Source organism: Gobius niger (assembly GCF_951799975.1).
Source record: "Gobius niger genome assembly, chromosome: 19".
Lineage (NCBI taxonomy): Eukaryota > Metazoa > Chordata > Actinopteri > Gobiiformes > Gobiidae > Gobius > Gobius niger.
Genome location: NC_136870.1, coordinates 13,790,887 through 13,812,584, shown reverse-complemented (window position 1 = coordinate 13,812,584; position 21,698 = coordinate 13,790,887). Strand labels below are relative to the sequence as shown.

Here is a 21,698-nt window from a genome sequence, read left to right as displayed (position 1 = left end):
TATGCAGACTATATCATTAATGAGCTTTTTACATTATTTTGTCGTCATATTAACACTGACATCTGTAATCTGTAAATAAGAATGAGAATCTTTTGAGTTATGATGATCTATGTTCGAGGGATTTCAAAGCTAATGAAGTCGAAGTGGGGCTCTTTAGCAGGCCTCTGAACGGACACTTGTCATTTTCATTTCATGCATTACACGGCGAGATCTTTGCTCCTTCTCAGCTCGTGTGACACCTCTAATAAATCTCATCCGTTCTCTTTAGGTCAGGTGCTCCATCATGAGACCAAAACAGGGGGGACATATTCTGAGCGAGGCGTATGTGTCCCCCCCCCCCTTGAACGTCCACTGGGTTGTCTGTCTGTCCTCCGCGGGGCTGCGTCCTTGTCTGCAGTGTCATTCCACTTTGGGACAGATGTGATGGGACTGCTAATGCTCGTCTGTCTGCTGTCCACAATCCTGTTAGACATAAGAGCTGTTTACTTAGTATTCTGTCTGAAAGTGGAGGGGGAGGAGTCCAGACCAAGGATACAGGAGGATACATTTGTTTTTGCTCGTATCTCTATATATGAGCTCACAAGTCTACTATTTGAATTTCATTGTTATTTTTGAATTATTATGTGTATGTTATAATGGTAAATGGTTGCTTTTATTTTTGTTTATACAGTTTATCCACATCCATTGTACAAACATATTAATGGCACTTTGCTTCCGTTCTATTCCAAATTGTTAAGATAATTTGTGCTAAATGACTCAATCACAAGAAATACCATATATTTTTTAATCATGCATTTACACAAAGAAGGTGTGCAAATAGCTTAGTTAGGAAAAACATGTTTGTTTTGGTTGTGGCTTGTCATGATGAGTTGAAGGTGTGTCCCAAAGCTACAAATGTTCTATGAATATATAATAAGCTATAGGCAACCTGAAATGTTTTTCTTTTTGTCGGGTAAAATAGTTTTTGCCCCATAAAAGCATGTTGTAAAAAGTAGTCATTTGTGGAGAAAAAAATCAGCCTGATGTGTAAAGTTTTCTCCGTATTATCATTTGTTAATATTGTGGATGGTCAACCCAAATAGTCAATATGTGACTAAAAGGGGTGTACCTTTTTCCTCGTGACGGTAAACATATCCATTTTGTCACATTTTGACTAAAAAGGTTTAAAATCAGCATAGTCACCTCTATGTCACCTCTGTGTTAAAATTATGTATTTTCTACCCCCTGAGCCCAGACCCACCAACAAAACTGCCGCTAAAATCCTGCACTGTCTCTCAAAAAGTTGTTACTTGGGCCGAAATACCATCATGCACGAGCTTAAAGCAGAACTAAATAACTCATGCTCCTAGAGGCCATAAGCGCCGCTGCAGGTGTCGTAGCATGTTGCATTTTTTTTTTACTCATTAATTGTCTGTGAGAGTAAATACTACGCTGACAGAAAAAACAAAGGGAGAGAGGGATATTGTACATCCAGTTACACAATGGAGATCCTTCTTTTCACTCAAACTTGGCTCTAAACACTGCTAAAGTGATGCTAGCCTGCAGTTAGCTTTGCCCGTTAACCTGCTAGCTTTCTCTTTGTATTTCTATAGTGTGTATTGTGCCTCTGACTTGGAGGCAGGGAAGTTGCAAGTGAAGTTTTCTGGACAGAGACACCAGGGGGAGATAAAAGACCCCCAATCATCCCATTAACACTTGCACTACCCCCAGAGGGACTACGAAAGTTACTTAGTACTGCTTTAATATGGAGGCTGTAGTTATGCGTAAAAGACCTGAGGTGGCAGTAGCGAGTCTAAAAATGACAACTTCCATCTAGTCCCTTTAGTGTCTTTCCAAATAGTATGAACATGATGAAGAGCTGAAGAACCCACAGGGAGATGCAGTTTCCTAGAATAAAAAAAACAAAGTCATGCCCTGGGTTGTTTAGTTGGGTTTATTTAGGGACAGTACAATACACATTAACCTCGAAGAGACGTATTGTACCAGTTAGCAAATAAAAAAAAAACGTGAGATGCAGAAGAAATGTTTATAAAAATGCTTGTAAAATAAGTTAAATCAAGTCAGAATATTTTGGTTTATTACTTAATATATTTTGCTTGATCTTGTTACAGAGGAGACTCGTCCGGAAAAATACACCACTCACTTTTGGCGATCAAAAAATAACACAACAAAGATCGGTTTTGTTTCAACGCTGCAGTGTGTCCCGATGTCCACGTACGTACGCACTACCCGACTAAAAACACCACAGACGACATGTTACAAGCTCATCACAGCAGCATACTGTTACAAAGTGCACCGTTCATTGTTTTGTATGCACGCTGGCATATTCTATGTACAAGGCGACATGTTTAGACAATCAATATATTCAGCGAGACTGGGCTGAGCTTTTACTATGTAGCGACACTGGGCTTTCCTGTGGTTCTCTTTTTGACCTGGATAAAACGAGTGACTGTTCAGGTTTAAACTCACGGCTTCAGTTCAATATTAAGCTATGAATTAACCCATCAGAAAACCGCAGTAAGAGCAGCATTATGTGTTATTTTTAAAGTTTTTTTTACCCCCAGCCCCAAAAGTGGTGCTTGGACACACACAGCACGAGAAGCAAGGAATTGTCCACACTGACCCTTCGACAGAGCGATGCTTGTCCAAACACAGTAAATTATCTCAAAGAGTGTGGGGCCAAGTCCATGTCAGTCTTCCCAAACAAGAGCCCAAAGTCTCTCGGCTCGTTCACCAGTCTGAGAAGCCATGTCCATACTCGACGAAAAACTGAAATGATCTCAAAACAAAATCCACGCCCGCCGACTCTACAAAAGTCCGACATGTCCATGGAGCAAGGCGGGTGCAGAGAGGGTGAAGGACAGAGCCAGGGGGAGAAGAAGAGCAGCTTGATGTGAAGGTCCAGCTGCGCCGCTGCGGGAGATGGCGTTTGAACGGGACGCATCCAAAGCGTGGTTCTGTGTCAAAATACAACGTTAGGAAAAAGAATAATGGTAGGAAAAAGAATGGTTTGTGCAATTGTTTGAATCTGAACAGACTTACCACGCAGAGAGTTGTGTCCGCTGAGAGATTAGACACCAGTTTTTGAGCCTGTAACGAAATAGATAAAAAAATATTCATAGGTTTAGAGCCACAAGCAGTTCTGTTCTTTGGTTAATCGAATGAAAGTTAAAGTGATAGTCTGGAAGTCTTTAATGTTATAAAATGTGTAAAATCAACCACTTTGTCTTGCATGTTGATGTAAACTAAACTAATATTATACATTATTTTTAGTTAGATTCCCTCCTTCCCGGATCTTAGCGACTAATCAGAGTCTAGAATCCTCCCTTGTCGACCAATGAGACAAGCTCTTTCTGTGAACCAGCCTGTTAGGTCCAATCAGGAGAGAGAGGGGAGGAGTGTGATGCATTCTGTTCCTGCTCACCTCATTTTGCAAACTAAAAAGGGCTTTTTGGTTAAAGAGGGGATTCGTTTGATTGTTTACTTTCAAATGATACTTTTCTCTCCTCACTTTGCAAACTTACAGACTATCACTTTAACATGCTAAGTTACGACTTGTCCTTCAGGCTTGATCTGGTTTAGCAGTGGTTTGCTCAAAATTCGTAGCAAACATGATATAACATAAACATATACACATAATACACATAATAATGTAACATAAAAGAACATGAAATTAATACATTTTGATTGGAAAATATTTTCATAGACCACTATTAACCTCATACCCACATTTTCCCCATTTCGACTTTACCCAAATCAAAAAGCTTCTTGACTGGAGAGCAACAGTGTATTGTCTGAAAGCTAAGGCCTACAAAACTGGGGGGTTTACGTGTTTTTTGTTGCTTCTTTTTTTATCGTTTTTTTGTTGTTGCTTTTTTGTTTTCATGTTTTCATCACGTTTTTGCTCTTGTCTCACTTTTGGTTGTGCTAGTGTTGCTTTTCTGGCACACTTTTGTCACTCTTTTGTGGCTTTCTCATCACTTTTTTGTTGCTTTTTGGTTTTGCTATTGCTATCGCTTTTTGGTTTTGCTATCGCTGGCCCGTTTTGATTTGCGTGAAGCCAAACTGGAGAAAATGTCCTCGGGTTCGGGCGGGGGGGTTAAGAGGTTAAACCAAAAAAGATTTCCCAGATTTCAGATTTCAGAATCTCTTTTGCATAGGGGTACTTTAGTGGTAGGGAAAACAAAAGCAGTCGGAGGAAACAGACACACACACAAAGAGAATATGCAAACTCCACACAGAAAAGCCAAACCCGGAGCCTTCTTGCAGTGAGGCGCAAGTATATTGGTACTTAATAATCAACTTACACAATCAGAATGCTTTTGGAGAATTCACACTCTTAAAGTTTAGTTTAGTTTAGCCTTTCGACCAATTCGCTTCCTTTTCCCAAACTCCGAATGGGACAGATAGAAGTTTGTTTGCACTTATTGGCTGCAGTTTAAGCTTACAGCTGCCCCGTGCATTAAAAAAAATGAAAAAGTTTCCTCCACTATATTTCTCACATATCTACACAAGCACAAACAAACCCAGTTCCCTCCAGATGCAGAGATGGACCACAGCGAATGATAAAGTGCCTCCAGAGAGCTCTGGGAACATAATAAACACTGCACGCGCCGGGCTTTAAGTGGGAGAATTGCAAAAGCAGCCAAAGAGACGAATGATTAATTGCTTTATAGGAGGTCTTTTCTCCTCCACTATGTTTTTATTTCACCGGCGATAAATCATATTATCTCTATTAAGAGCCAATATGATCGAGTGTCCGCGGAGAGCATGTGATATGATCTCATTTAAAAAATATAGCCCTATAAGTTTTATCGGAGCAAAAACAGAGGGCGAAGTCAGAGTGGAAAAGTGGAAAAGTCTCACGAGAAGGCTAGGTAAATCGGCAAATACTAATGTTTGGTTTAGTTCATTCGTTTATTTAACTGGGACCATGAGCTAAAACAATGAAATAGGCTTTACTCTAGATTTAGCTTTAGCTACTTTCCATGTGCAGTGTCCACTGATGTATTGTAGCATAGAATATACAGGTAGGATCTTTAATTTGTTTGAATACGTAAAGCCAATCATCACTGTGGAACCACTCTGAGGTTACTATGGAAACATTTGGGTTTTGGCGTGACAGGTTTGGAAAGGCTCACTCCTCACAGCGGGCTCGTCTTTCTGCCCGAGGTGGGGATCTATCAAGGTGTCATAGCCACACGTCTGTCGAGCTTTCACTTTGCCCCTCAATCTCCTCAAGCCACCCAGACAATGGGAAACCTTAACCCTTGGTATGTCTTATAGTGGGTTCCGAATGTTTTCAAGCCTCTTTTAATCATTTTTATCTAGTATTATTCTCACAAGTTTCTTCTCTGTAATGTTCAGGATTGAATGTGACCAAAGAAATGTTTTCGGGGTTTGGCAAACTTTTTCCATAGACTAACACTGGCAATAACAATATAAAAAGTATTGTCCAGATTTTGTTAATGATAATTCCAGCGTTTTATCATTCAAAATCTCAATTCAACGTTGGGGAAAGTTAAAGCAGAACTAAGCAACTTATGCCCCTAGAGGCCATAGGCGCCACTGCAGGTGTCATTTACTCATTAGTTGTCTGTGAGATTAAAAACTACACTGACAGAAAAGACAAAGGGACAGAAGGATATTGTACATACATTTACAGGATAGAGATGTTTTCACTCAAACTTGGCTGTAAAAACTGTTTAAGTGGCGCTAGCCCGCAGCTAGCTTTCCCCTTTAGCCTGCTAGCGTCTTCTTCGTATTCTATGCGTTTGTTAAGTGTGATGTCACAACTTCAGCTTCAGCTACCAGACCGGCAAATATGCAAGTAAAAAAAAACATTAAAAAAAAAAAACTCTTCAAAACAACAATCGATATTTCTAAAAACTCATGGGAGAGTTACTGAACCTACTTTTTTCTCAGACTCATTAGCCAAAAATGCTGCACCTACTGCTAAAAAAGTATTATTTACTAAAGTCGCTACTTCTGGGGTTAGCGTGGCTACTGCGCCGACTCGGACATTAGCATTTTTCTCGGCTAAACCCAAATGTAAGGATTTTGGTAAATATTACTTTTACAGCAGTAGGTACAGATTTGTTGGTTAATGGGACTGATAAATAAGTATGTTCAGTAACTCTCTGTTGAGTTTCAGAAATATTGATCGTGAGATTGAAGACTTTTTTTGTAGTTTCACATCTGCCGGTCTATGCGACTCCGGAAGTAGAGCTGTGACGTCACCACTTAACAAACGTATTAGTGTGTATTGGTGACTCCGACCCGGTGGCAGTGAAGTTGCAATTGTGGTTTTCTGGCCAGAGACGCCAGGGGGAGATGAAAGCCCCCAATCATCCCATTAACACTTGTATTACCCCCAGAGGGACTACGAAAAGGATTTATTAAGGTAAAGAAGTTACTTAGTTCTGCTTGAAGATCTGCGGTTAATTCCATTAATTTCCCATGATAGTTAAAGTACCTGCATCCCGCAGATGTTATAGGAGGAGTCCGCACTGAGGTCCATTCGGCTCATGTCGCTCAGTGCGTCCAGGGAGTTGCCGCTCGACTCTTTGCCTCTGGGGCGGGTCATGCGTGGCTCCATCACTGTGGGTTCAATGGGAGGCTGTGGCTGCCACACTCCCACGTCTGTGCCATTGCCAAAAGCCCGGATGGCATTTCCTGGAATTACGCAAAATCTTTTTTTAATATGGACATTTCATGATTTTATAATATGAGTAAAAAGAGTAAAAACATTGAAATATTTTAAAAGGCAGGTGGACAAATGTGATCATAAGGCCTAATTTACTAAGCCAATCTATTTTGCCCTTATTTCCTCTTTTTCAAAGTAGTTATGTTTGCAAAAGTTGCTTGCCAATCGTAATGGGGAGTGAATGAACAAATTGTAAAGCTACTTTGAATGTTCAGAATAATATATATACTGTAGCCTAGATGAGTAATGAATCCTTTTAAATCTGGCTTTTGTGACTCTTATTCGTAATTTATTAAAGGACTTGAATTAGGTTAATTAAAAAAAAGAAACTGTAGAGGATCTTGGCTGGACAATAGACTAATTAAACAACAAATTAGTAATAAAGAGTGGGCAGCCTATTTCCAATCTAAATGTGGTCGAAGGCAGAAAGAGGCCACAAAGCCAGACTCACGTAGGCAGCGGTTGTCAGAGAAAAACTGGTTGAATTTATCACAGTCGGGCTTGTTGTTGCCGCTGCTGCTGCAGTCACACCACGGTGACAGGCTAATCCCCTGAGAGCGCACGTAATTGGGTGTCATCACAGTACCTGCAGAGAGCGCACACAAACACGCACTGAAGTTACATATCTACAATTGAAATGATCATTTACTAAGGTTGTTTCTGAACAAAATGCAACACATGCCACGAACTTACTAAAGTACATTTCAGCGTTTGAGCAACAGTTTCTTGTATGTTGTGACCTGTGTACTGCTGGTTCCTTCCTCGTACAACTTCTGATCAAAAGTGACAAACACAGAGCCCTGAACAAAATCTGCCTTCCCATCAAAAGGAGTCTTGTTGCACCTCAACTTCAAGGACAAAACGTTTAATTAAAGGCCTGAGTTTGATGGAGCATGATAAGTTGTACTGTTAGATTGTACAAACTCACTCCTAAGACAATTCTATCTTTCAATTCTTCACATGAATTAGATCATAAGCTTTTCACAACTTTCAAGGAGGAAAATTATCCCGATGATTGTTGATGATTAATGAAAATGCTTTATAATCAAATGCACAGTGATAAATGTTGAGTAACAGGTATAGCTGTAGTTTTGTTATTAGAGTTGTTTCACCACCTCCACCTCCATCACCAAGCTCTGTGGTTGACCTTGACTTTATTATTAGTTTATTTTGTGGGGACGGTTGTCCAGCATTTGCACGTAATGTTGAACCGCTGAACTTTTGAAAGGTGGGCGAATGGTCGGTCACTGAGCCACTATTGTTGTGTCCTTGCCACACATCAGCCTGTGTGAGTGTGTGAGTGTACGATGGGTGAAGGTCAGAGTGGTTATAACTGCACCGAACATAACGTCCACCAGATTCAGAAGGAGAACGTTTTACCTTCAAAGGCCATTTTTTCACTCTCATTAAAACAGCACTTACAGACATAACATTTTCAAATCTGATGCTTATTATTTTGGAGATTTTTTTTTTTTTCATTCTTAGCCTGACGAGACAGAATTAGAATCTTTACCACAAATATATCCAAAATGCCCTTGGAAAAAAATGCTGAATATTTTAAAATCTACTTGAAAAGTTTCAAATTGATATCTTTAATAAAAGTACAGCTGCATCTGGCTTTCATTTCATATCATTAGTCACCTGTGGTCTTCGTGTTCAGGCTGAGGCCGGCTGAAAAGTCGTATTAGTGGTTTGCCAGCTTGACTGTGCTGGTTCCTCGCCTTGGGGGGTCGAGGCTTATGTTCTGAACAGGTAAACGGGGGAGATGTAAGTTCATCCGAGTGTAACCAATGTGAAGCTGGGTCGGACTCGTGCTGATTAAAACGTCCACCACTTCTGCCCCCCATTCAATTCTTATTATTTCACTTCAATGGGACATAATTTTACCTCAATAAAACTGCTGCGGGAGACCGACAGAACGAAGAAAAAGCGACTATTTCTGCACGCTGGTCACGTATGTGATTTGTGCCGTCACCTGAATGAGCTGAACTGGGTCGGCTATTGTGAACTAAAGGCTAAATCTGGTAGTAGCGTGTAGTAGTGTGAGTCTGTCTTTCTGTAATGGAGAAGTTCTTTTACCGATAAGGCCAGAATAGGAGAGGAGACAGTCTGCGTAGTTCTCTCGGAGACAGCCGGAGATGGAGCGGGGCTCGGGCTGGCAATTACTCAGGAAGTCTGCTAACCTCGACCTAGGAACAAAGAGGGACATTTTTACACTGTTGTTAGAGCTGGATTAAAACGGTAAAACAAAGAAAAAGACTCTCTGTTGATGTGTCTGTGTATGGTGTGTTTGACGGTGACAAAGGTTTTATACGTAGTCATCTGGAAACTAGTTAAAACAGACCTCTTTCAAGCCAAAGCCCCCAGACTGATCAATAGTCCGATAGTGTCTATATTCTGCTGGATACTGTATTTGAGTTTTGTTAAGATTGTGATCCCCTGATGCAAGATATGTACATTTAATTAGAAATGTGCCGTACCTTTACTGTACATCCACCCAATGGGTCACAATATCTATGTCGAAGACCCTTGAGGGGAACTTCAGAACAAAACCTTTTCAATAAGAAGTAAAACAAATTGGCTCCTTCTTGATTAACCGTTCAAAAACTGGTTTGGTTTGTGTATGGGAACATTTCTTCTTCGGGCCTTTTTAATTTCACAATTGGAGAAACTAAATGTGGCTCCTGTCAACCATGACAATGTGTGCGATATGACAATAAAGAGGCCATTCGGGCGTCCACACCTGCAGATGTAGTTGGCCTTGCAGGTATTCTGGAGGGACAGGCAGTTGGGCTTGTCTTTGTCCTCGTAAGAACACACCGGAACAATGGTCTGTCTCCGGCGCTCAGCACAGGCGGTTTGGTCGCCCACCGGACATGAGCAGAACAGCATGCCGTAGCTGTATTTGGTGGGCACCTGTTCATTCAACGAAAGGGATTGACAAAAATACACACGTCAACGATGTCAGATTTAGTCTAGACTAAAAAGTAAAAGTGTTTGAAATCTGACAGTGGTTTTGCGTAAGGCTGCCCATAAAAATCTCAGAATCTGAACTGAAATAGTTCTGAATCTGCATGTGGTGCACAATTACCTTGTCAAAGAACTGTCGCAGCGCTTTGTGGCATTTGCGCTTGTTGCAAACCTCGGAGGCAGAGACGCGGCTGGTGCAGGGGTTGATGTAAGAGGAGCGGTACTTCTTACACGTGTCGTTCAGGTTACACGCTTTGGCCGCGCTCAGGCAGTTGTTCTCCTTAGTGGACGGAGGCTCAGCTATGGCAGAGAAGAGGACACAGTGAAGTGACAGTGAAAAGGTCACAGTGCAGAAAGGCAGATTCGTTCGGATGTCCATTCAGATTTGGAAGTGACTGTGTCTGGGTTGTAAACACATTTGTAAGTGTCATTGCAGAACATTCACTCACAGTAAAGTCGTTTTGTGAATCCAACACCAAAAACACAGTAGCGTTCTTTGTCATGCACATAATTCCTGTAAGTGTTCACAACATTACCAAACAGAAATCCATTGGAAAACCTGCCTGTACACCTCTCCTCAAGGTGACTTCACTCCTTCCACAACACACAGCAGCTGCACAACTCACACACAAGATAACGTCTCATTTTTCTGCCACTAAACCTGCTCTTGCTCCGCTGATTGTGTGCACTAACGCGAGTGTATCCTCCGCCTTTAGCATGGAAGAGTGCATTTGGTAATTCTGCCTTTGAGGTAGAATGGAGCCCAGTGCGCCGCGGAATGATTACATCTGAATACAGTCTTGAACCGTGGGTTAATCACACATTACCACAGCCATTTCTTTACAACTGACAAATGCCTTCAGATCTCTTCCTGTTTCAGTCTCAGGGGTGAGGCTATGACACCAGATGTCAATTGTTATTACACGTAACCATGCTCTTCAAATAGGCTCTTCATTTAGGCTGAATATGAAACTGAACAACTGAACAGTAGTTGAATATTATGAGAAAGGTAAAAGGAAATGTAGAGCAATTCAAGCAGGGAAATAAGAATAGTATCAATTATCATGGGAACTAAAGGCGACATGGTGTCTATAAGTTTAAAATCATAGCGATTACTTGTGAAAACACAATTCTTGCAAGTTTTTCTTTTTTACTTTCATTTTTACTACTTACTCATAGTCACACACATCCAGTATAAAGGCGATAAATGGTCAGGGAATGTGTCAATAACAGAGAAATCCCTAGTAAGCTGAGCTACGTCAAATGATGAAACTTCAGACGTTATCTTTTTTTTGGTTTGTATTATTTTTTAATTTACATTTAAAGATACATTATGCAACTTTTTATGCGGGAAAAAAAGGTGATATGTGTGCATATTTTACCTTGTAGTGACCCAGCGGCTGTATGATTGGTCAGCATGTCGCCTTTACTTTCGATCATGTTGGTCTCCAAGACACTCCAGGATCAATTGTTTGGAAGGCTTTCACTGCGGATGGACCCTCTCGCCAAAAAACCTACAAAACAATTGATCCTCGAGCATCCAGGAGACCACCGTGATCGAAAGTGAAGGCGTCATGCTGACCAATCACACAGGCGCTGGATCACTACAAGGTCAAATACGCACAAATGTCAACTTTTTTTTTCCACATAAAAAGTTGCATAATGCACCTTTAACATATATTGTCTAATCTGATGTAGATGCAGCCTTCAGTATTCAATGGGGTTTGGCACTGACACAAAAGAACATTGGATAATGCCCATTTGCAAAATCCGAATAAGGAGCCGTGATGGCAAAGGTTTTCAAAAACAAGTAATCTGGATGAAGTTACTTTGAAGTTGAAGAGATGTGAAATGTCAACACTGGAACACGACAGGACTACACTTCTAATGTATGAACAAGAGGCACATTTCGAAAGGGTCAGGCGAAACAATCACATTTTCCAACAATATTCCATGCGAGCTCGTTGACAAATGAGCTTGGGCAAACTGACTGAGAAGCTTTACAAATCTGTCTCATGCTTTGGTTGGTTTTGGGTTCTCCCTTTAAGCAAGGCCACCGCCGGAGCACGTCAGGTGATGCGTCCTCGGGGCAAACTCCGGAAGCTGACCTTTGACCGGTTCACTAATACAATCCTACGATACTGCGGGAAGGAGCCTAATGACGGTGTCCTTCGGGAGTTCTTCAATAACACTGCCAATATGAGACTCTGAGAGGGTCACGCTGTGGATGTTAGTGTGTGGTTTAGATTAGCTGTCATTAGTTTGAGTGATGGATATCGAAAAACAGTTCGAAACGTTGGTGTTCTATACTGCACTGGCATTTTTCAACAGCTAACTTTTGCACAGCTCTGTATATCATCTCATTTCTCTGCGTACCCAGCCAATGGAGTCACATAAACATTTCCTGCAACTCTGAGGTCACTGCTTTATCACAAGCCCCTCCCTGTTCCTGCAGCGATCACTCTTCAGACTCTGCAACCTGAGAACTGGCCCTATGAATATGTATCTACTCATTGATCCATAGACGAGCCGCACATAGAAAATCCTTTACTGCGGTGCGCCTGAGACTGGAATCGTAGAAACGCACGCCAAATCTATTGATGCACAATCTTTGTTGTCGTCTGACAGTATAGGGCCATTCGATGTTTTGCCGTCTCTCTAAAAAAAAGCAAAATGAACGGCGGAGGCGCGCTGCCAGAATCACTAAATCCTTCCCTCAGACTCGATGATGAATTTATGAAGTGTGCCCCATGCAATTAGCTAAATCTTAGTTGGCACAATCGGATGTTTTCTCTTCAGGCATTAATTAAAAAGTGGTGCAATTACCGCGGCAGATTGTGGGCAGGTCTGGTCAAAGCACTATATTTGGACCTCAAAATGATGTTTGAATAATTGCTTTTGTTGTAGATATTTCTCTCTGTGACTGTGTGACTCAGATATTGCCATTCTGTCTGTTTCTACCTTTTTTCTTAGTCCTTGTTCAGTTTTTAACCCGTGATCTTCCTCAAATGACTGAACTTGGATTTTTACAAGAACCTATGGCGAAATCCAGCTCGGAAAACGTCTCGATCCCCACAACTTTCCTGCCTGGAGGCGCAATACACACTAATAGAATATAAAGAAGTCGCTAACAGGCTAACGGGCAAAGCTAAGTGTGGGCTAGCACCACTTAAACAATATTTACAGCCAAGTTTGAGTAACAAAAATGATCTCCATTGTGTAATTGGATGTACAATATCCCTCTCTGCCTTTGTCTTTTCTGTCAGCGTAGTATTTACTCTTATGGACAATTAATGAGTAAAAAAACGTAACATGCTACGACACCTGCAGTGGCGCTTATGGCCTCTAGGGGCATGAGTTACTTCATTCTGCTATAAATCTCACTGACGGAATTCTGGATGTATTTAGCTTTCCAAACTGTGAAACTTGTGCTTGTTTCCTCATATTAAGCTTCACACAGCCAAAGTTCAGTTGCTGAGCGCATCCTACAGACAATACCTTCACTGGTAATCTTTATTCTCATGGGTTGCAATCACATGACTTTGACCATTGCATTGTTTGCCATTTTGAGAGGGTTTGGCTATTCAAAAAGATACGCCTGCAATGTTTTTAATAGACATGAATTCAAACCCCCGAAATAGACTCCTCAGAAGTTTGCATGAGCTCCCCTTAAAGCACTACAAAAGTCTTAAACACCTCCAGATGGGGCTTCAGATGGCGGCAACACTTTATTTCCCTGTTGTGTTTCATTTGGGGGCATTAGTGATGTGTTTTAGAAATAGGTACAACATAACCGTATACAAACTGATACAAGAGCACTGGCATCAGCCCGATTTTACGCTCCGACAAAAATAGATGGCGGACGAAAGTGACTTAAAGCTCCAGCAGACTTGAATAAGTTCGGCTAAAGGTAGGTGTTTACAGTTTCGTGGCTTCGATGTTGACGTGTTTGGAGATCAACATCGCTGGCGTCTGGCTAATGGTGCATGGACAGCTTGTTGTAGTTTGAGTGCTGTGTTCAGGAGGCTGTGAAGATGCACGGCCGCGGCTGGGTGCACCTGTCCAACGGCCAGACTGAATCACTCTGGCACATATCCATTAGGTCACGAGGTTAGATCATCATTGTGGTTTCGGGCTAATGGGAAATGGATTTTGCCATTTACCGGCGTCCCTTGTTAAAGAATGCCGGGTGTAACTTTATATAGCGTGGCCGCGTGGCACAAGGAAACGGATCAAGTGTCAAGTCATCTTGTTTGGATTTGCCAAAAATAAGGAAAATAGGACAATCGTTGGTCTTTCTCCAGCAGTGGGTCTCAAACTTTTCACACCAGTTACTGAGTCATATAAGATTTGACCCTCCTAATGTCCCTTCATATCTAATATTAAGTATTTAACCTCAGTACCACTGGGTCGAGCCCAAGATCAAATTAAATTGGACCAAAACAAGACTGTATTTTCCAGACTATCGCACTTCGCCCCCCAAACTTTGGCTTGGTGCGACTTATACTCAGGTGCGACTTATATATCAAAATATAAAATCCCACAATGTTTGTTATTTTTACATTGACAACCGCGAGAGGCCGCTCTAGACTTGTACTAATACCTCCTGCACCACTGAAGAGTGCCTCCATGCCCAGGTAGTTGACATGGCTGGTGCGACTTATACTCTAGAGCGACTTATATATGTTTTTTTCTTCTTCATTTTGCATTTTTACACTGGTGTGACTTATGATCCGGAGTAACGTATATGTTTTTTTTTCTTCTTCATTTTGCATTTTTAGGCTGGTACGACTTATACTCCGGAGTAATTTATTGTCCAGAAAACATGGTACATAAACTAGGCGTAATCCATGTCCCCGCCATAAAAAGATTGCAATTCAATAACTTGGAGATACACTTTGATACACAATTTCAAGTTGTCTGTGTTGCCTACAAAAAAATATGCCCCACTAAAAGCCCTGCTGAACAGAAGGCTGTCTTGTGCACGCGGCCAAAAGAAATGTAAAGCAGCATGTTGCACCACTGTGGCCACTGAGCCGCTGAATGGTTCTCCCAGACTGGCTCTAATCTGTGCCTCGGGCCACAGGCACAATGAATGAGGGGACTCCAATTGTCCCAGATCACATCAGATATTCTCTATGAACCAACTCAGCCACTGCTGCACAGACGCATGACAAAAGGATATTTATTAGTTTGGACTGAGGCATGGTGATTTTTTTTCTTTTTCAGTGTTAACAGACACATTTTTGATGACTTAACATTTGGGAGCGAGCCCTGATGATCACACGACTCCAGTAATGACTGAAATCTAATCCTGTCATGAGCCCAAAGAGGAAAAATCTATAAAGTGCACTTCTTAACCAGGAAAAGGCAGATTGGTCAATAGCTACTGTCATATCACAGAGAGAGAGAGAGAGAGAGAGAGAGAGAGAGAGAGAGAGTGAGAGAGAAAGAGAGAGAGAAAGAGAGAGAGAGAGAGAGAAGAGAGAGAGAGAGAGAGAGAGAGAGAGAGAGAGAGAGAGAGAGAGAGAGAGAGAGAGAGAGAGAGAAAGAGAGAGAGGAAGAGAGAGAGAGAGAGAGAGAGAGAGAGAGAGAGAGAGAGAGAGAGAGAGAGAGAGAGAGAGAGAGAGAAGAGAGAGAGAATACCCTTTTCAAATGAAATATTACAAATCACCATTACATATGTCTGTGCTGTGTCCCACATACTGGTTATTGTACACAGAGCATTATGTCAGCGCTTTTCCCTCAAGCCTGTCTTTGATTTACAGGATTAAGGTCACTTGCAGCAAATGATTTCCGGATACGTGACCTTTTAATCCCTGAAATGTATATTCAAAGTTGATTTATAATCCTTACGGTATTAAGCGGTGACTCCTTCTGCTTCCAAGATACAAGGCCCAGCAATGATAAAAGAGTTTTGGAATATTAATTAATGACCAAAACTTAATTTAGAGTCACATGATAGAGAAATATATGAAGTAAGTACTCTCTTCATTCCAGAAGTCAATCAATCATTCTTAAAGGCTCTTCAAGGGTGAGTGTTTTTCTTTCAGAGCTTTTAACCAGGTTACATCAAAAACATACCTGGAGCTGTGTTTCAAGCCACTCGCGCATCTTTGAGTAATCTTTGGGTCTTCTCGAATTTCTATTCTTAGCACCGTGGAAGAAACTATTATATTATTATCAGTTATTTTTTCTTTGAAAAATCAAGGGAGATTCTGAATGGGAATTTTCCTTCCAGCACCAGGGAGGAGCCTGGACAGGTGAGCTCCTCACCTCTCAATCTTTCTAAGTGTAATCCTTTCATCGCGAAGTAAAAACTATCGCCATAGCATAGGGGTGATGCTGGTGGCGCAGTTGGTGGAGTGGGTCGTTTCATGATCGGAAGGTTGGGGGTTAAAATCCCAGCTCCCGCAAATGCATACTGTCGTTGTGTCCTTCGGCAAGACACTTCACCCTACTTGCCTCCAGTGTTTGTGTACATTGGCAAATGAAGGAAAGTGAATGGCTGACTGGTTCCTTACTGTAAAGCGCTTTGGGCCTGATAAAGGTAGAAAAGTGCTATATAAGTTGAGTCCATTTACCATAGCTTCACTACAGCCTTTTGAGCTGCACAAACATTCCCCCCTATTCTTTTTCAGTTTATCGAAACAGCTGCACAGTGAAGGAAAGAAAGAGGAGGAGCTTATGGTGAGAAAGGCATGAACATCAGGAAGTGAAACTTCTGGATATTTTGGGTACTGGATATATATTGCATCCACCCAACAAAGTATATATTGCATCCACCCAACAAAGTGCAAGATAGAAGATATGTTTGAGATTCTTACTAAATATCTGCAAAAAGCATAATGCCCCTTCTTCATGTACAGACTATGGCTTGAGAACCTTTGCCAACCATTGAAGACGATGAGTATAACAGACTGTGATCTCTTCTGCCAACCCACATTCATTCACATTCTGATAGTACACAATTTCTCTGCAAAAAAGTTCTACATAGAGCATTAAGGCCAACTAAATAAGAGTGGTGAGTGTAAAAAGAAACTTGGTCCAAGGGTCATTTAATATCTTACCATATCTTTAGTAACAATGTCACCAACTCGTAGCATATAGCTAAATCTGTAAGTGCATTGTCACCAGCTCAGAAGAGAAATGAGATGGACTAATCCCTTTGTCTGTCAAACCGCAGCAGCCTTTTGTAAAAAAAAAAAAAAAAAAAAATACTATTAACCATTATGTTGTCACACATGGCACGGTGCCACTGTGATGCACTAAGTGGCTTCTATTACAGTCAGTGCCAGAGCGAGTCAAATGGCAGTTTTTGGCTGGCGTATTGTGTCTGGCTCAGCGGCAGACCTCCTCCTCTATCCAGCCATATTAAAAATGCTTTTGTTCCTGGGCCCCAGTAAAAGCATGCAGATGGCTAATTGCTGTTGTTTTTTTTTATTTTCTCTGTTTATGTGGGTGATATTAGCTGTTCTAAATATGTTCACGTGCTCCCAGCTCTGCTCACAATGAACCCTCTCCAAACCAGATACAACTACAGGTATATCGCAAACAAGTGCGGATAATGAGCCAAATGCCCGCCTTCCTGCCTTCCTGATGCAAATGTGTGTTGCGCTACGTTGCCCAAGTTGAGAACACAAAATCTCCAGTTAGATAACCTGCTTAACCTTCCAGCACACTTTAATTGTCCACGAACATCATGAACTCAGTGTGTGCTCATGCTTCATTCACTGCTTTTTTTCCCCTTCAACTTTTTAACCAGGTGCATGGCAAAAGCTCAAGAGGGACAATTCATGCTCAAGTACATAACTGCATTCAAGTGATAATGGCAAACGTGCAGAACTCTAGAGATTGCCCTAAGAGCCAAGAGTGAAATCTCCTAAATTACATGATGCATTGTGTGCGACAGGTCACAGTGCCACATCTGAGCCTCTGTTATGGATAATAGCTGTTGAAAGCAAAAGTCGACTGCAATTGAGAGGAGTGCTGGTGGAATAAATGGCAGATGTGCCGACTTAAGGCCGGTTTAAAGTGAAATGGAGACATAATAGATGTGTACTGAGTAAAGCTTTACTGTGCACAATGAAATGGCGTCTGGTATGCCACTGGTGTTGATTGTGTATACCTTACCGCCGATAATGGGGGCCAGGCGGAAGATGTCAGAGAGACGGCTGTTCACGGGCTCGTACGGGGAGTTCTCCAGCAAATCATTACCTGCACAAAAACAGATTACTTTGTCATAACAGCTCACGGCTGATAATGGCTGTTAATGTCAGGTGGTGCGTGCACTGTAGGCTAAGTACGTTGTCGCTTGTTTATCTTGATGTTTGAAATCCTCTACTTCTACTTGTATAGAGTCGACGATTCCTGCATGACTAAGAGACAACATAAGCATGATAGTGCAACAATTATGATGATTTAGACCAATATTAATCCCTTTTCTTGCAGTACTTTATACAGGAATTTTTACTTGGATAAAAGCATATACCCCTCAACTAGAAGATTTTTTTTTTGTCCCAGCTTTATAAGGAAATGTATAATTTTCCTTTAATATTTAATTTTATGGCAAGAAAAAAAACTGCTTTGGTGAAGTAAGCTCATGATTAATATTGAGTTGATATGGAATAACAAAACATGTATATATTTGTACTGTGCGTAATACTTTTGTGACCTTCCTGTGCACCTTCATGTCCATGTGACATGACATTTTGAAGCACGCGCGAACGCACCTTGCAGACTCTGGAATATGCTCCAGAAGATCCGGAGGCAGTTCTTCTCCTTCTTCATGCCTCGCCTGCACCGGCATCTGTACAGCGGGCTTTGCTTCATAGCTTCGATGGCGCTGCGGCACTCGCCCTGCGCCTCCGGGGCTGTCACCGCGCTGAAGTTGCTCTCCTTGCCCGCCACGCACTGCCTCATGGTCCGGTACTTGGTGCTGCAGCTGTACTCCTTCAGACACTGCTCACTGGCCTTTACGCAGTCCATTGGCGCTAACCGGGACGCACCGTCGCCCTTCAAACTCAAGCCTACATCTGACAATGGAGACACACACATAAAAACAACGTTGGGTTTGACGGAATATGTATGGTTTGTGCGTAAAGTTTCCCCATCTTCAACAATAGGCGACAACGCGCAAACTTTACTTGAAACTTTACGCACGGTCATGCCTCGGTGTGCACTTACCTTGCAAAGACAGAACAACGACTAAAGTTGTGAAAAACATGTTTCTTTGACGGTTTTTTAAAGTTGGAGTGAAATCAAATATAATCGGAGAGTCGAAGCGATCCCCTTCAGCTCATCACGTCGATCCAAATTGTGGTAACGCATCCTTTAGATCCATCATCGTGCGTCTCGAGCTCTTCCCCGTGCGTCCAGCCAGGACCAAAGCGTGCCCTCAAACACACGCAAAACAAGTGACAGAGCACCACGCGAACGGAGACCACGTACGGGCAAACTTTGGTGACTCACTTATTAACCAAAAAGAAAAAAAAAAAGAAAAAAGATCGTGTCCAAAATTTCTTCACGCATGCAGGGTCAACTTTGTCCTTTTGCCGTCCTTGGTGGACTAAAGCACGCGGGCGAAGTACATCCCCAAAACAAGTCGATACATAAATTCCGTAAGAGGTGGAGCGCGCCGTTTGATCCGTGGCCGGACTGTTTCCCCGTGTGTGCTGCTCCGCTCAGATGAACAATCGCTCCAAAAGGGGGAAAAAAGAAGCGCCGTGACGTCACGTGACCGCCGCTCGGCGCACAATCACCCTAATGAGTGGCGAGCGTTTTTTTTTAAGAGACTCTCCTCCTCTAGTATCCAGCCCCTCAAACAGTCAGGGTAATTGATGGCCAGAGGGTTACATCTGTCAGGACGGGACCAGACTGCGTTAAGGCACAGGATATTTACGGTCACTGGCATCTCCTCTTAACGCACTTACCTCCTATTGGGCAGACATAATCAGAAAATGAGAGTGACCGCGCAACCCCAATAACAATATAATATATTAGATATTATAAGAAGGCCTGTAATATTTTATTAACCAACAGTTGCTCTAATTTGCCCCCTTTTTTCTTGATATTGAAGTCAAGAATTTCAATTTTGAAATGCAACATGATCAGCACTCATACCTCAAAGAATGTTTGGTAATGCTTTATATTAAGGTGTTCTCATTAAGTATTAATAAGGTATTAATTAATAAGCATTAATAATATGCTTGTAAAGTTTTAACACACTTCTTATTATACTTTTACCTGTTAACATACTAATAGACCATGAGTAATACGCTTATTGATAGCCAACCCTAAACCTAAACCTAAACCTGACCTGATCCATCCACCCATTTTCTTCCCCCCTTCCCCACTTATCTCAGCAGAGATGCCCAGACTTCCCATTCCAGGCACACCTCCTCCAGCTGATCTTGGGGGACCCCGAGGCGACACCAGCTCGGAGACATAGTCCCACCAGCGTGTCCTGGGTCTTCCACGAGGCCTCCTCCCAATAGGACATGCCTGGAACACCTCCTGAGGGAGGCGGCCAAGAGGCATCCGGAGCAGATGCCCGAGCCACCTCAGCTGGCTCCTTTCGACGTGAAGGAGCAGCGACTCTACTCCGAGCTCTTCCCGGGTAACTGAGCTTCTCACCCTAATGCTTATTAATATTTCATTTAGTTCATCTAAAGTGTTTAAAGGGCCTTCATGGTGATTTGGTTTCTCTTTATCAAATGCTCATTTTGGGACAAGAGCAGGCTTCTCAAAAATGATATTTTGAACCCCGAAGTGACTTTCCTGGACAAAAAAACCCCAATGGCATAGGAGAGAACATGTAAACTCCACACAGAGAAACTAACTGTGAGTAAAACCAATGCTTTCTTGTGGCAAGCACACTCCAGCCCCCGCAAAGACACCAAACCCCAAGGCATATTTTTTTAGATTCACCAAGGGTTTGAGACTATCAGCATTTCAATTCTTTGTACGTTCCTCCACATGTGATGAAATGGACAAGGCAAGGCAACTTTATTTATACCGCGCATTTCGTACCAACTCAATGCGCCTTACAAAAGAAAATATGCAAAATTACACTCAGGTTAAGTTAAACAATATAACTGACTTGAACATGAAAATGTCAATATGGAGAGACCACTTTCTTAAAATGTCTATGATTTTTCCTGTTACACCACGATTCAAGCCTTACAGCAAAGGAGAAGCTGTTCCTACACTCATCTGCGCTCCCTCCAGTGCACAGGCCTAAGGTGATATATCTTCCATAATGAAGTGTTTAAGTTTATTGGATGGCCCCTTTTAAAAGCTCCGCACACAGAGACCAGTAAGTCAATACATTTCATTGGGACGGGCCTCAAAGGCGGATTGCCATTAAATATGCATATGGTGCACGCTTCCTCACTGTAAAAAAAAAAAAAAAAGGTCAATTCTGTTTGCAAGATAGAATTACATAACCAAAATCATGTTGTGAGATGAACTTGTGGAGGGGCTTGTGAAAAAAGAATCGCAATTTTGGATATCAGTTTTTCAATAAGCATTACTGAAAAAAATGTGTAATTGAAATTTGTTTTTTGATGTTCAAGTGTCAAAAGCTAATCAAACCAATTATTTGTTTTTCAAGTGAATCTGAATCTGAAAATTGCACTGTCTCCCCCTAAACATCTAAATACAACACATGGATTTAGTGCATCGTGCCTTGATTGATGAAAGTCCATTAGCCACAAAGCGTAGTTGCGGAAGCCAGCAGTTGTTAAGTTGGTGGCTGTGTAACATAGTATTTCCTGCATATCAAACGCCCTGCTTAAACAAATGGAAAATCTATACCGAATCATCAACAGGAAGAGGGCTGCTGCTCAGAGGGTCCCCACTCATTCAAGCCACCCCATTTATTACCTTCCTAAAGCTTTCTCCCCGAGCTCTATCCGTCTCTCTATAGCTATCATTCATTTGATGTGTCCCCGAAGAACGCCCAGGCTCTCGCCGTGCTGCAAATTTATTAGGTGGAATCGATAGCATTGTTCTGTGGCCA

The 21,698-nt window shown here is 41.9% G+C and overlaps 1 protein-coding gene across 1 annotated transcript; it reads right to left on the bottom strand.

Annotated features, from left to right (window-relative positions):
* Positions 1-1,963: 1,963 nt before the first annotated feature.
* gfra1b (gdnf family receptor alpha 1b) lies at positions 1,964-19,462 on the bottom strand. Its single transcript, XM_079577595.1, has 10 exons — positions 18,863-19,462; positions 18,409-18,711; positions 17,810-17,893; positions 9,798-9,976; positions 9,450-9,622; positions 8,786-8,895; positions 7,158-7,292; positions 6,476-6,675; positions 3,043-3,090; positions 1,964-2,957 (listed from the first exon to the last, which is right to left on the bottom strand). Exons 1-10 carry the CDS (start codon positions 18,900-18,902, stop codon positions 2,808-2,810), a joined length of 1,422 nt encoding a protein of 473 aa, XP_079433721.1. The 5' UTR covers positions 18,903-19,462; the 3' UTR covers positions 1,964-2,807.
* Between the last annotated feature and the right edge of the window lie 2,236 nt (positions 19,463-21,698).